General features: G+C 36.8%; 1 protein-coding gene across 4 annotated transcripts in view; it reads right to left on the bottom strand.

The window, feature by feature from the left end:
* Nucleotides 1-11,040, bottom strand: part of LOC139967823 (uncharacterized) — a 54,834-nt gene extending 43,794 nt beyond the window's left edge. The window contains exons 1-2 of one of the 4 annotated variants that reach the window (XM_071971949.1): nt 10,883-11,040; nt 6,931-7,324 (exon numbers count right to left, since the gene is read on the bottom strand). In XM_071971949.1, the coding sequence (XP_071828050.1) occupies nt 6,931-7,287 (357 nt within the window). In that variant the 5' untranslated portion in view covers nt 7,288-7,324; nt 10,883-11,040. Of the gene's footprint in view, nt 1-336; nt 2,057-6,930; nt 7,325-8,845; nt 9,091-10,634; nt 10,846-10,882 lie in introns of those variants that run through there. The other 3 variants (XM_071971957.1, XM_071971940.1, XM_071971973.1) reach the window with 3 other exon arrangements.
* Between the last annotated feature and the right edge of the window lie 6,288 nt (nt 11,041-17,328).

Below are 17,328 nucleotides of genomic sequence, written 5' to 3'. Positions count from 1 at the left end.
TGCAGGCTTTTCACCTCCAGAGTTTAGATAATCAATACTACAGACCTTGGACTGTGTAGTAAGTTTGACAGTACTTAATGCAATGAGAGAGACAGCTACATAAATGAACTGTAGTTCTGCTTAAAGGCATGTTGACTTAAATCTATGTCTACAAAGAATGACAACATAACATATTAAGTCATGCATTCACTATTTTTATAAGACCAGCATATTTTCATGTTGACATTTATATCCAAACTGTACAAGTTTTTACAGCATGCATTACAGGCTACAAATTGCTTGATTCACATCCTTTGAAAAGCTGCAGCCTGCAATGCATATTAATAAACAACTTACCTGTCTCAAGCATGCTACACTTATGGTATCTCATAAACAATGTTCGAACAGCATTCACGTACTTCTAGCCTGCATCTAGCCAATCAGTGACGCCAACCATTCATCATTGGTTTGGGATAAAAGTGGATGAATGCAAGATGCAGAAGACCATTGTAATCAGGTTTACAATGAACTCAAACTTTTGCTTGCTTCTAGGGAGAGTCGGTAAGTACAATTGCAGAGAAGAGACTTATAAATAGCATTTAATTTCCACTTAAGTGTGTCATCAGGATCGTTGAAGTCCCTTACACTATTTATTGTACATGCAGGGTGTATGGAGAATATCTATCATTTGTGCAGTCCAGTAATTAATACACTCCACACATACATACACACACATGATTCCTGCACTATTCCTCTACTTGCCCAATATTGCAGTCCTATGAGACTTATAAATATTAAAAGCACAACACTTGATGAATGATTTCCACTGTCATTGACTACTGTATGCTGTTTTATATCCTACAAGTTTACATATCAGTAAAAAGAGGTTCTTTCCTCAATCCATTAAATCTAATCATATGACTTTTAACACATTTTGTCCACTGTATATGAAATACTGCTATAATTGACCAAACATGCCACAATTGATACTAACACACATTCAATATTAAATGTCTCCATTGTGTAAAATGATGATAAAGCAGTTCTGTGTAAAATACTTCCAAAGCCAGGCTAGAACATAACCTTTAGTTGGCTGACTGATCAAAACTTTGTTGTTGCTATTTTTACTCTGCCACAATTTAGAAAATAAAATGTTCCATCAATACATGTATAGTATATGTGCTGAATCCTCAATCAAACAAATGCACCACTTTCTCTTTTCCTACTATTCAGCTATGCACACTTACTAATAACTGCTTTTTCCAAATTTCCATTACTAAACAGGGCAGTGCAACCTTTACACACTAAATAGCTTAATAAAACTATCACACTGTACTTTGACATCAACTATCATACTCCACTTAGTTTCTTATCTCAAAGTTTCCACCATCAAGTGATTTGGTCCATCCCGTGTGAATGAGTCATCTAAACGGCCCTGGCATCCCACTTACACAGTGCACACCCTCCATATAAATGAGTCAGATGTGGTTGTCACCAATGAAGAGCCACGAATGCTATCAAACGATCCCCAATATGGCGTAGATGCTGGTAGAGGTTCCCAGAAAATGCCTGGTTCACAAAGATGCTGGTACCATGACGTCAATATCGTAGATGCTTTTACCGTAGAAGTACTTTTGATGAGTCATTCTTGGGGTTACCATTACATATTTAATATTTCATTACTCATCGTTTTCAAAACAACTCTCTACTGCACACAAAACGCATATTAGATCTATGCATTCAGCTGGCATATATAGGTACACATTTATGACCTATCAAGTAAACCCATACATAGGTCTGTACAAACCTACTGTATTAATCATATGTAACAAGTGTACTTAACTAAGTTGTAGCTACAGTACCATGGTCACAAATGATCCCAAGTTGCTGGCAATTCATCAAATCCAAAAGGTTTTCCTGCACTCTTTTTACTTAAATTACACAGTAAGTCAATGGGTCTTTTCCATTGAGTTAACTATATGCAACGGTAATCACACACTAACAGCCCATTGACTTGTACAGACTTGCTTTAGTCGATTTACGTTATGACGGTCAGTTATGAACTTTAGGGGGAATGTTAATAGGGAACCCCCTTAAAGTAGTAACTTCCACTGTGGAAACAGTCTCAGTCAACAGTTAGGTTGGAACAGTGTAGTGATGTATAATATCATACAGCATATACCACACAATGAAAGAGGGAGGGGGGGGGTGGGGGTATACTAACCATATCATTTTAACTGAGCTTACCAGAAGGCTGGCAATACACCCCCAATTGATACAAAAATAAACAATGGTGTTGTGTCCAATACTGTAAACAATTTGTTTACAGAATTATTTAAAATTACCAAAAAAACATCACTTCTTGATCTCTCATGAGCAAAAAGGAAAAGTTTAATCCCCCAAATGAAACTCACTAATTTTTCAAATGGAAAGGGTAGAAAACAAATTCTCTGAAAAATTTGAAAAGTTTGACAACATCTGGAACTCTGTAACCTTCACACACAGTAACGTACAGTAAGTGAGCTAAAAATGAACACCTTAACAAATACAGCATGGTTTTGACATGAATGTGCAAAAAATTTCCAATAGTTTTCCTAAACAATGACTTTTCCCCACCAGATTTTATTAAATTTAACACAATAGCAATAACCATCACAAAGCATCCATAACCTTATAATGAGCTGAAGGGAAATATAAATAATATATATAAGTTAAAATATTACAGATTTTGCTGCATAGGCAACTTATTCTGAGCCTATCACAGCACTCACAAGCGCCCTCACTTTGTAGGTACCTACAATATGACTATTCTCCCAGGTGTGTTGTTCGTCCAAACAATAACACAATTAACAACTTAAAGTTCTTCCTAATAATGCAAGCACTCCACGCGCACTACAATACTACGTATTTGCAGGCAAATTCAGTTCTAGTATAAATCTGTGGCTACCTCTGAAATATATTCTTGCTTGATCAATACAACTATCTTCCAAAACCTACAGTACTGTACCAACAACCTTCACTCAAGGCTGTTGAAGAGTCCAAAATTATTACTCTACTCCCAAAACGATTGCAAATTTTATGAGCTACTAGAAGAATGAAGTTCATGGTCACTAAGTAATGTCAGCTTTTAAGCTACTGTTTCACACTTTGCATAGACCTATTTTTCAGAAATGTAACTGATCAGCAAATATGAGGGGATCAACCATCTCTCCTTTATGAAATGAATTTCTTTTTCACAGCAGTTAATGACGATAAATCCTTTCAATTGGCAGGCAAGAGGGCAGCGATAGCAATAATATTCCCTGTGGCTTTTATATAGGAAGAGGGTTAGTGGAAAATCATAATCAACTCTCAAACTCAGGTTTGTAATATATTCCTCTTCTGTCCATCGACCTAAATAATGGATGCTGAATTGCAATTGCACCACAGAAGTGTGCGACGATGCCGCTCAATTAGAAATCTTCAATGCAAAAAAAGCGAGTGACTCATACTGGCTTTGCTTCCGGTGAAATTTTAACCAGAAAACTGACCAATCACAAGCATTGCGTGAGAGCTGTGCCATATTACTGCTACAGTATGGCAGCGAGGGAGATGCACACACATCATGGAAGCATCTTCTTATAATTATGTTTATTGTACGATCTGCACAATAACAATTGATAACAAGTTCTGTATTGATTTGAAACACTCTGCCACCATACAGTAGGTTAACTTAATACAATGTGTATCAAGTTCACAGTGAATGTTGTTCAACCAAACGTCTCAACAAACAACTGATGCCTACTAATATAAATTTATGTTCCTAATGATACAGACTACTGTAAAAAAAAAAATACTAGACCTGTGCTATGTTTGGACTTGCCACTAGTTATTACCGAATTTATAACTTATAACTTAGCTAAAAGACACTTCTACATTGACAGAGTACATGAAATTTAACCAGTTCAAACTACAGTATATAAAACTGCAGTATACACTAAAATGTAAAGGTTTGTTCGCTATCAATACCAACCATCTGATAGAGATATTCACATATTAATCCCCAAATTTTACCAGGTTTGGATATTTACCAGTGACAAGCTTACCTATCTCCTCATGTATGTGCAACCTCAGCACTCTAGGCACAGTAGCATGAGAGTGCGGAGGTTGTGAGGAGATAGGTAAGTGACCAGGGAAGTAAATTAATCAGATATGTCATCTAAATCTAACTATACTGTAAGCGACCGATGTAAATACAACCTTCTGTCCACTCCTTACTTGCAGCTACCAAACTGTTTAATCCAATAATATAAACTTTGCATCCCACAAATTTAATGTTACATTTTAAGTTGCAGTTTCATGTGCCTCATTTCAGTACAGTATATACTTGTGATTCAATGCCGTGGTTTTAATTGAGTACTACTGTACTGTATGTTTCCATATGAGTTTCCATACAATATGTGGCAAACCTGCTCACAATGCATTACGTGATATTATTTCAATTTTCAAAAGGCACTTCACTCAGCTGATATCGAGGGACAGGGAATAAAACATTTAGTCATTGAAGAAATATGTCAGCTTCCAGAATCTAAAAAGTGTTGAATGAAAGATGGTCTGCTTGCATGCAATGATTCAAGGAAGGCAGGCCTTCTAAATAAAAGCCAGTCTGTTTCAGTTTCACCTTAAAGATGTCTGATAATAGGATCTACTGTAGTGATTATTCAAAGGAATTTTTGAGTGATCAAGAGTTGATAACTTTTACATAGACTTCACAATGTTCATTAAATAGTTGCATAATTGATATTATCAGCAGAATTTACTGCAAAGTATGCAGTTACAACCCACTGAAAACTGATCTTTCATTGTCAATGACTGGACAAACCTAAAAGTTCAGAGATGGGCACCTGGCTGTGGTTCATTCCCACTGGATTGGTTCAAGCTACTGACCAACTTGCTGAACCATATGAACACTATGACAGCATACAGTAGTTGACTTCTATAGATTATTACCCACACCAACTATGGTCAGTAAGAATATCCCCCTCCACCAATGCCCCAACCCCCCTCCACCCTCTCCCAACCCCTTGGTGGAAGGTAATATTAGTGTATTAAATCTTGGTACATCTACTTGAAAGTGTTTTGGTAAGTTTTCTGTTTCTTTTGCAAGTAGTTTTGACTCCTGGGGTATTTCACTCTGTGTGTTGTAAAGGGATGGTGTGGTGGCAGTGAGGGGTGTGCTAGGCATCACCATTTCACACTGCTTACAATCCAATGTAGCCTTCATATACAGCACGTCCTTCAAACTGTTCATAAACATATACTGTAGTATCCAACTCAGGATACCAATTACCAACTCAGACAAATGATCTAGAACCGCTAAATCTACCAGCTACATCAAATTATTTTTTTCTTTTTCGTCACCATTTGGAGAGTTATTTTAAATACATTTTGTTAGCTCTACTTTAACAAATTTGCATAATAGTATATGAAAAGTATTCCTTGTTAAACAGAGAAAATGTATACAGTAGTAAGATCTTAAAATTTGATTAAATTGTATCATGAATTTTAACAGGTATAATGTACTAAGATTGACTTAATTTGTTCACGAAAATGTTAACCGTGAAATACAGGTCTGTGTTTATTCCTTAAGTGACATACCATACTGTACATATATATGCATGACACCCAAATTTAATACAGAGAATACTATATTGAAATTGTTTAAATCTACAACACAATGAATATTCACAACATGGTGATCAATAAATTATAATGCCATTAGCGCGAGATGGACGGACCATAATTGCATATCACATTGCCATCTTCCCATTATTGACTCACTTACCAAATTTGCCAAGTATGCATTGGGGGCTACAATGACAAGAGTCAATGTACTACTGTAGAGCACAGATCAAACCATTGATCACTCCCGTGTTTTGGATTACAGTACAAAATAGCATCAACATGACTACAGAGTGGGAGGAAAGATGAAGTTAATTGGAATGTTTTGAAGGAGGAAGCATTTTCTTATCAACTGATTTAATTGGAAAATGACAGTTCCAATCTAAGAGTTGTTAGTGGGCAGCAAAATACGAGAGACCGAAATAAGTATTTATGTGAGTTGGTCTTGACCAGCCAGACAAGCAGTCCAATGTGTGTCACAAACAATACAAACTACCAAGCATACTAAATGCAAATAAAGAACAGTGGCTGCTATTGAAGGTACTCTGGATTGGACTCTAGTGAAAGATAGACTACAGGTTTAGTGAGACTGGTACTGTAGGTCTTAAACTTCATTGATAACAGGGAGTTAAAGGATGTCTTCAAAAACAACATTTTGTTTTGGCATGGATGGACCATAAGAAATAACATCCACTTTGATATGGATGGACCATAAGAAATAACATCCACTTTGATATGGTATGGATGGACCATAAGAAATAAGATCCACTTTGATATGGTATGGATGGACCATATAAGAAAAAACATCCACAGCACATGTTACATAATGTCTTTACCACTTTTAGTGTCTTCGAGAGTAACCCTTCAATTAGAGGCATATATCAATCAAATTGGTTGGAATGTTAAGTCTAAGCCACTACAGCAGGTCAACCCCTTCAAAGCAACATAGTACAATAGGAAAATATCATGAAGAAACAACACATGGAAATTTGTTGAGAACAAACGTTGATCTACTTTAGGTCATCCTGAAGAACTTAACATTCTTCAATGACACATTCTACTATATGTTACCGAGTTAGATGGGGCTACTGCATACCTGTATGAAGAGTGTAGATAGGTAAGAGATAAGTGAAGTAAACATGCACATCAACTCACTCAATGTTTTCTATAAGTTGCAAGTTAATTGTTGCAAGTTTCAAACATGAAGTCTATTTTGTGAAGAAAATCAATATAAAACTCGGTATTTAATGCTAAGTTGTCCAAAAGAGACATGAGATTCTGTATACTTACTTTATCCAGTAACAACCTTCTTTTGACCAATTTAGAACAGACAACATTTTTAGACCTGAGTATATGAGAGGAATTGTATTCAACAAAGGATCGGCTGTCGATGATCAACGTCTTCTCCAAATTGCCACTCTGAAGCAGTTCAGCCATTCTTTTCGAACCAATCACCTGCGCTCCCAACTGGGTAATGAGGGGCTGGGCTTCCTCCACCTCACTGGACATCTCTCTGTCCTCCGGCTCTTGCATCTCCCGAGAGGGAATGTTCAACACAAGCTGCATGACTGACTGTTCCAAAGATGTTTTTGGGAGGGGAAGATGGGGTGTTAACACCAGGGAAAGGGGAACCCGATTCAGCGGCATGAATTTCACTCCCCAGTGTTTAGCATCTCTGTCATACCTGATGGTCAAAAAGAAAAGCAACACATGTACATGGTTAATGCAGAAGTGCAGTTCACAATGCTGGCATTATAACTAAAAGTGAGAGTGGTTAGTGCTATACAATACCTGAAAACACATACATATTCATTGTATGTTAATACATAAATGGCCATGGTTTCTTTTGGTGCGTACATTAACTGTATGCATGGCATATAGGGGAACCACCACCTGGACAGCCATTATCAAAATCATAAAATCAAGATAAAATTTACAAATCTGCTAATTGCACAATGTATCTATACAGTACTACATACTGAAAGAAAAAGGAAGTTCAAGCTTCTTATGAAGCAAAAGTTACAGTACACCAAACCTCATAAACATGCTCATCACTATACAGTACAGTACAGTAGCTTCAAATGACTGCCTGTTGCACTGATACGTGCACATTCTTGTTCAATGCCTGAATTCATTAATCAACAAACATTTTCATTTCATACAAAGTAGCTGACTAGATGTAAATACAGATTTATGGTCAATCTTGTAACTAAATATGAGAATTAATTCATTACTAGATCTATCTAGAGATATTTGAAAGTCTGCCAGCTTTACTATATCACCTTCAATAATCCTTCAAAGCAGAATACTTTATATAGCAAAGTTGTTGATAGAGTAGTATTGTCAATTTGATAACGAGATTCCACAGGTTTGTTTACTTATGATAACCTATCAGACTGCAATTATATATATATGCTACTGGAAGTAATAAATATGAATTGACTAATACACCAAACATTTAATATTTACATTCTGGGTGTGTTACTACTCTATTAAACACAATAAAGATAACAAGAGGCTCTGGCTGGATGTTAGTTTCCAAGTCTGAAAGCAAGCATTACTGTGTGTGGTACATGTAATTTGTATACATACTTTAGATACATGGTAGAATAAATGTAATAAATATGGTAATTCTTCGCATCCCGCAATGTGACCCTTGAACCCTTTAGTGACTCCTAGGCCATCCTAGATCATGTATTACACCTGCTTCAAGCAATATACTGAATGAGATCAGAATACAGTACATATGCACTGTAGTATACACACTGTAGGAGGTTTCAAATTGGTGGTACAAATACATACATGTACATGTAGTACAGTAGTTGTACATATTGTTTTGCTGCAGGTATGCAACATTAATATCTCACAATATGTAATGGGCACAGGTAGGCCTTGCCTATATATGACATCATGAAACTCTGGGCTGAAGTTGTTATTGTTAATTTGTTGTGCACTTTTTTGGACATGAAGAAAAACATCAGATTACAGCTACTCGAATACAGAAAGATGCATTGTCAATCTGCTGTAAGTGTATGCTCATTTACATATTTTGAATTTGATAAATTAATGATATTTAAGCAAATTTTGCTGTGTAACTTATAGCCTTTCCACTGTCCTTACATGATCAAACAAGTACATAAAACAAAGGCCTTCAAAACTGACAAAAAGAACTAGTGATGTAATATTTTGAAAATTAGTATCTTACCTTAAATACCTGATAGGGCCCAAATTGCATAGCAAATGTACAAGACACATATATGATATTGCAAAGACAGGTACAAGATGCTACCATGATGTAGGCAACTAGTGTGTAAATGTCAAATTTGAACTTGAATTTAACTTGTTCCTTGGCCAACAGAATCATATATATACTAGAATTAAGTTACAAACAAAGATCATTGTATGAACACATGTTCACTGCTGGACACCCTATAGCATGTAGTACTTAGTTAAGCTAAGCTATTACTCATATCCAGAGTTGAATAGAGGGAAGGGTCTAGGTAAAGATATGGGTCTGTGAACACTTTATAAATAGTTTGAACTTTTGCATGAGCTGTGCAAATCTGCTGTGACTCATTGGAGAATCAATAGAATCACAAACACGCAAAGCAAGCATGTGGTAACAGTGTGGAGTGCTTCTCATGGTCCAATGGTTACAAGAGTAGAAGTTGTCCGAACTATTGGTAAATCCAGGTGTGATATTACTAAGGAACTGTATTGTTATAGTTATAGTGTTATTATAATAATTTAAGTATGAAAGTTGAGTTGGCAGGAAATTGTCAGCTTTTTACAGCTACAAGAAACCTCTTACAGCCCAGAAGAAACAATTATTATAATTTACCACAAAGAGGAAGCTATCTGAATTTCAGACTTTCTTAATTTATAATTCAGTCAAACCTCCTCAGCCCTAACTCCCTATCCCAAACTGTACACATACTATGATGATGAAAGAGAAACGGAACAGTGATTGTCTTGCTTTTATTACACGGTCTGTAAATTGCTACATCAATACAGGGATAGAACATTTATGCCTGTGCCAGAAAATACATTACAACAAAATTTAAATACTGTGGTACATTCAACCATTGCAAACATTCCTCAACCGCTAGCTAAAGCGACCAATTTCTCCCAAACTCCACCACTTTGTAACACATAAAACATATTTAGCACCAGTTGGGCTCCTTTCTTTCTTCACTGAGTTAAGTACAGGATGAACAAAATGTAGCACACAGACAGATGAAGATTTAAAGGCATACAAATTATTGATTGAAATGGCTCAGGCTTTAAGAACTCATCAGAAAGAAATGTTATCACAGGAAGCCATTACACAACAATTACTTGGAATAAAGCAACTGGCTGCATGTTAGATAGATACCCACTCCCCATTCCTCCTCTCCCTATGTTATGTACAGGTACAGAATGTAAATACAACTGAGCACACAATGTATTCTTTATGACATTACACAATCAAAGCAGTTATCACAGCTAGTTATAGTAAATGCATTCCTTGAGTATCGCTCTGACTTGTTACTCAAAACATTGCACTTTGCCTTGGTCAAAAGAAATACTATGAATTTAAGGATGCACCACTAATTTCTAATGTGTATCTGGTAGAACTAGAAGCTTGACTAGGTTACATAATTTGAGAAATGCGATGCAAGCAGCTGTCATAAATAAAAAATATGGCAATGCTTCTTGTCAGATATATATCCAACTCGTGTTCAACATAACAAATTTAAACACACAGTAAATACCTGTAGGTAAGATATTCAGTGCAGTAGTAAGGGCTTAGTCAAGGAAAGGTGACCAGTCATAACTATAATGAACAGCAAGGTTTGAAATATATACATGGTCATAATTGAGAACCTAGGCCAAATATTACTTTTATTTGTACTGAGTGCTACTGGTAACCACGTACTTGGCAAGTTTATATAAATACTATACTGTTTTGATCTAGAAAAGCCTAGGCCTGTGAGCTTGTATTAATTACATACACAATGAGTAAATACTGTCAATTCGTACTACTAGTCATCCAATCAAAGATATATGGGTTCCTTGTATCGAGTGTCTAAACAGAAAATACGACGACGGTGCATAACATTATCCAATGCATTAGCTACCACAACACCACTCAGTTGTTAGGGCTAACTTGCCTTGACAAATTTGACTGACTTATAGTCATGGCCAAATTTTATCAGTTGAAAATATATTATTTCCCGAAATGTCATGAAAATACACCTACCCCAGATAATGATACCTGTACTGAAGTCATATTATGCACTATTTCCAAGAATGAAGTAATCCAAGAAACATGAATAAATCGTCATTTTCTACCAGCTAATAATCCGTTCACAAGGAGGAGATTCCAAGCTAAGCAGATTCACTGCAGCTGACGGCTTGACATGACGTCATGGCAGGTGAATCACCTCATGAATATCCATATTATATAAGTCTATGATGTCATTACAACCCAATCAAAATGCCCTTTCAAGGGCAGCCAATGTGTTTATCAGCAAATATGGGTTTCGCGTGCTAATGAAGAGATGAAGACCGGTTGTTTGGGAAATCAATTGTTTACTGTTTATCTTTGCATTGTTGAAGATGTTGACTGTTTCGTAAATAAGAAGTTCGCGTGTACACCCCTGTGAATCACTGAAGTGGCAACAAGTAACAGCAGACATCATTTTTCGTTTTTACTCACAGAACATACTGATTCGGCGATAAGGATGGTAATTTGAGGGTGTAATATTCGATCCTCACATGGTGAAGAAAGGGGTGTTATTGGGGCAATCCTCAGCGGTTGCTGTATTAAAGCTCCGACGCAAGCCATAGGCGTAGGAGGCAGGGGGCTGCAGCCCCCAACCAAAAAATTTGGTGAAAATTTGGGCAAAATGCTGAGAATTTTCGTGCACCTAATGATAGAAAAATAATTTGCAATTTGTTTTTCAATGGTTAAACTTATATTATTATTATTATCATAATTATTGTAAGGACTTCCCCAATAAGTATAGCCATATGGAAGGGCCATAACACGGAAAATGATTGTATGTTATTGGCATGCGAAACTTTTCGTGTTATATTTTTCGGGTAAGTCATTACAGCCCCCCCCCCCCCTCTCCTGAATCAAATTGGGCTGCTACGCATATGGACGCAACTACCCTGCCCGTACATAGCCTTTGCTCCGAAGAAGTTATTAGATAAATACCCAAGTACGGAGAAACGATCTGCTTTCCTCTTCCCTACAAATGAATCTTTAAAAGCATACATCACATAACATTGGCCACGGGACGGTGTAGCATAGCAATCAAGCAGTGATGACCTATCCAGTGGAAGTTTGTGAGATGTGGCCAACTTTGGCAGCCTGGCTTAATCTTTATTAAACAAACTGGCAGAGGCAAATGCGGTCCGTCCGGCGTAATTAACATAAACTTTGTCTCTCTTTGCGTTCTTTATGCTCTCTATTTATTAGTTTAGCTATTTATACCAATGCTTACAATTTGCAGGAACTATAAGCAAATAATTCAATGGCTGTATAAGACTTGAGAGAAGCATAATGGCTTCCTATTATTTCTCGCGCCTTCCTAATCACTCCGCTTAACAACCATATAGCTCAAGTTCACATTGTGATACAGAAGAAATATAATGAAGGGGAAGGGGGGGGGGGTACGGGAAACAATATTAGCATGCTTCTGAGTGGTAGACCTGGAGCCTATCCGTGGGAAATTCAATTGCGACCTCGCTGTTTCAAAAATGCCTGAACAATTTGAATATGTGATCAAAAGTATCAAAAGTTGCCTGGATTTATTTCTGTGCTGATGAAATATCAGATGGGGGAGGGTGGGGGGGGGGGGAACTTGCGTTCAACATATAGTACTAAATATGCACTTGGTGTTGAATTTGCAACGCTCATTGGTCATACCATTATTGACCGTTCACATTCAATATCATATCACATCACATTCCTGCATTTTGGATGCAACGTTAGCGTAAGTCGGCAAAAATATACAACTTTGTGTTTTGTTGTCGCGTTATGGTAACAACGCTTAGTCCTGACACTTCAAAACCAGCGTACTTCTCCCTTAACTACAGTTTCTATATCATGTAGATGAATAGCTCAATGTACCTTGATGAAGTCCTTTTTCCGCAGTGATGACCTCTGACCCGAAAGAGTCTCTCGCCTTTTTCCGGCATTCTTAGAAAAAGGAACTGTTGTCGTTCATACCACAGCAGCGAACATTTACTTCGCTTTGGTATTATGTGATCTTCTTGGAAGAATGAAATAACTAGAAACAATAATATTATTGAATACGTCATCTCTATGGCATTATTTGGGTGTTATAATTTAACACGAATTACGAATGTAAATGTAGCCGATATATGGATGCGTCATATTTGACATCCGATGTTTTACCGGCAGACGGGCAAAGAGTCACTTACCATGAGGGTAGATGGAAGTTGGATTTCAACTTATAATAGAGTTTATGGGAGCTAATCGATGCTATTATTATTATTATCATTATTATTATGATTATGCTATATGATTATGATTATTGTTATTATTGTTATTATTATTATTATTATCGTTATTCATCTTATGATCATCATATCATATCATCATATCATCATCATCATCATCATCATCATCATCATCACTATCATCATCATCATTTTATCATCATCATCACTATCATCATCATCATCATCATCATCATCATCATCATCATCATCATCATCATCATCATCATCATCATCATCATCATCATTATCATCATCACTATCATCATCATCATTATTATTATTATTTTTATTATTATTAAACACTGCATTGGTTTTTTGGGGTTTAAACCGTCCAAGAGCGTCTTGTGAGTCCGTATTCTTGGAATTGCGGTACAAATAGCGCTTCCCACTACTCATAGCTTAAGAACGTACAATAAACACATTTGGAAATCACGTCTCTCTATTGCGGTTTTCTCAGGATAACTTCAATTAATTTGAGGTTTTCTTCCGAACTTTAAAGTCAGTTTCAAATTTGCTTTGGTTATCCATTTATACAATGTATTATGACATTGAAGATGTAAAACACCTGTGTGTGTGTCGTCATTGTCGCTGTAGTTGTCTGGTTGCAACCATCGTGTGCACATATCAAACTAATGATCTTTGTGAACTATTGTCACTTTGTCATCGGGAACTCCTTACTGACGAACGAAGGGGGGGGGGGCAGGGAACGTGAATGAGGGGTGAGGACATCGGGTGATATGAGTCATATTTCGACCTACATAGGACAGTGAACGTAACTAGTGATGGGTTCGTGAAAACTCGGCAATATGCTGAGAATTTTTTGGGCACCTGCTGAAAGAAGAATAATTTGCAATGTGTTTTTCAATTTTTTGGGTGAAAATTTGGGCACTATGCTGAAAATTTTTCGGGCACCTACTGAAAGAATAATAATTTGCAGTATGTTTTTCAATGGTTAAACTTATATTATTATAATCATTATTGTTGTAACAACTTCCCCAATAATTATAACCAATATGGAAGGGTAATAAGACGGAAAATGATTGTATGTTATTGGCATGTGATGGAATAACCGATGAATGCCTCTATGATACGCGCGAAAAAGGTTGCATTTTTCGGGCAAGTCGTTACAGCCCCCCCCCCCCACCTCAATCAAATTAGGCTCCTACGCCTATGGTGGATCGCGGCCCTGTCCTTATGGAACATCCGGGGTCGTAGCCCTGAAAGTTTGTGGACCCCAATAACCCAATTGTTATGGGCCTTATGGCAGTTACATCGACACGCGATTCACAGATACCATCATCTGTGTTCCATATATTAAGAACGAAGGTAGGGGTTAAGGAGGGAAATTGTCCCAGGACAATTATGTTATGATTCCATTCCATTTATTGTGATATAGAATAGAATTACGTCATTTGGGTCTCCTTTCCTGGGAGAGTAGAGGTCATGTCTTTTGTTGTACAACTTTATCATTTCCTTATATAGCAAGAATTTGTTTCACACTGCATGCCCATTTCTTAAAGATTTCTACCATAATTGGCTTTGTACACAAAGCGCACTAGACTGCTTCATAGTGGTATTCCAAGTTTATTCTATTTTAAGAACGCTGTCTAGCTATTGTGCACGTTCGATAGTACGTCGGTATAGGCTATTGTTTGTTACTTCACACCAAATGTGTTTCTTTGGCGAATAATTTCCGACTACCCATTCACCAAGTAGCTATACACGTGACGTTATTAGAGCGAGTATGACGTATAAGTTATAGGTGTATATAAATGTGTATAAATAGGGTCTTTGTAAAGCCTGCACACTATATATAGGAGACCAAGGAATAAGTTGAGGACGCTGTCCATGTTTAAGGATCACAGCCCTTTCGAATGTTTGGGACGTTGTCTTTGAGATAGTCAGTTGCTTCCGTCTTTTTCAACGGTAAAACTGGAAAGCAGATGAGGAATTGTACCAGTTACAGGCTAACGTAAAATAAACAGTGCAACTGTAAGCATGGAATTGAAGGTTTATTTTCTCACTTTCTCAAAGAGATAATTATGTTAATTAAGTTGGACACGGAATAACGAGGTCTGAAAGTAGTAAAGTAAGGCTAGTTTAGCTAACATGTTGAGTTAAGAACCTTCGATATTGAGGTGTTTGCAAATTATAACCGATGTCATTGGAAACAACTCAAGGCTTTCGCTAGTAATTATCTGTAATATTTCATGATCGGAGTCATTCAACTTGGCTAATTCTGAATACGTTCCATCAAGTTTTCGTCTGGTCAAAACATGAGCAATTATAGTTTGGTAATTAGCCTCAGCAAGTAATACAAATTAAAACAAAGAATGAGGACCAATTCCTCGTGCAGGCTACATGGTTGTTGGAAAATATATATGGTTCTCTAGCTTTAGAGTTTAGTAAACTTTCAAAAATGATTAAATGGTTCACAATTCTTAAAGGATTGGTTTAGGTGTTTGACATGTCTATTTGGTATGAAAGAGCACTAAAAGACAAAAAGAACAGTGAAGAAACTACCATGATAGCATGCTCTGTTAAGGAGATATGACACTTTGAAGATATCACAATTTCTTTGAAAACGACTGGTGTAGAAAGACTTACTGTGAGGGTGTGACGTCACATCCACACTTCCTTAACATTTGTGAATATATTTCTTTAAAAATTATTTACATTTTTTTAACATATTTGAAAATAATATAATCAAAAATTCTTCAGTTGTTTAATTTAATCTCAAATACTTCTTTTGACAAATATGAGATCTCCTGACATATCTTTTGGTTGAAAGTCATGAAATCTCACAAAATATTTAGAGAAAAAAACAAAGACTTTTCAGGAATGTGAGGATGTGACATCACAGCTAGTCAGATTTCAGCAGTTTTCTACACAATCTGATAAAATTTTACACTTGAATATCTCTTTAACCGAAAAAGATATTTGAACAGTTGTTTTCCACCATTGTGTTTCTTTTATTGTCCTCTATCATATAACATAAACATGTATGACAACTGAACCAATCCTTTAATGACTGCAATACGTTATCAATTACGTTGAAGTGTTTTTGACACATGTTACGCTGTCAGTGCACTGTCCACTGCTTCAATATGAGAGATGGAAATGGATCTCTTAACAACGTCATGATATTTTATTTACTTTTTGGACGAATGTTACCCTTTTCGCGTTCCATATGGATTGCCATGGAGTTGGCTTTGACAGGGCTTGATATTTTAGTTAACATGGTCAAGCTGTCTTTATCCTACAACAAAAATGCCTTCAACTGCCTCATTTGGAGGGCAATTCGAGGGCCTCCGCCAGGACTCGGCTAAGACACAGTCAAGAATGAACTGTTACAAACATATAACCACGCTAGTCTCGATGCTGCAACCAGTGAGGCAGATCCTTAACGCATTACGCTCAATTATAAGATACACAAGCATAAAGCGATGGTCCTATATAGCTGTCACAATTATCATAGGTGTAGGAGCCCAATTTTATTTGGTGGGGGGGGGGGGGGGGGGCTGTAACGACTTGCCCGAAAAATAAAACCAACATTTTTCCCGCGCTCCGTGCGCGTTCATCATGTTTATGTACATATCATATAGGCATGCATCGGTTATTACATCGCATGCCAATTACATACAATTATTAGTCGTGTTATTTCCCTTCCATATTGGTTATAATTTTTGGACGAGTCGTTACAATAATGATGATAATAATAATAATATAAGTTTAACCATTGAAAAACACGTTGCAATTTATTTTTCTTTCAGTAGGTGCCCGAAATTTTCTCAGCATATTGCCCGAAGTTTCAACAACAACAATTTGTTGGGGGCGCTGCAGCCCCCCCCCCAACCCCCGCCTCCTACGCCTAATGGCAATTATGACTATAACGAAAGCTGCAGCGATCGTACCAAAAACATGACAGTTCTCAGCATTATTCTTTATACATTATGTAATGAACAATTCACTTCAACTCCAGAGGTCTTATCTGAAATGAGACACAAGAAAAAAAAACATTCTTTTGAACTTTGTACTGTACTGTAATGTTACGCTTGAAGTTCCCACTCAAAATTTCATTGAAATATAGAACGTGTCACAAACTTTGTGTGATTCTACCGGGATTCTCGAAGACTTCACGTGACAAATTCCTCGAACGTTCGCGTATCT

This window comes from Apostichopus japonicus, chromosome 1, assembly GCF_037975245.1.
Source record: "Apostichopus japonicus isolate 1M-3 chromosome 1, ASM3797524v1, whole genome shotgun sequence".
Lineage (NCBI taxonomy): Eukaryota > Metazoa > Echinodermata > Holothuroidea > Aspidochirotida > Stichopodidae > Apostichopus > Apostichopus japonicus.
The sequence above is the reverse complement of the archived record's forward strand: the minus strand, read 5'-3'. Positions and strand labels throughout refer to the sequence as shown.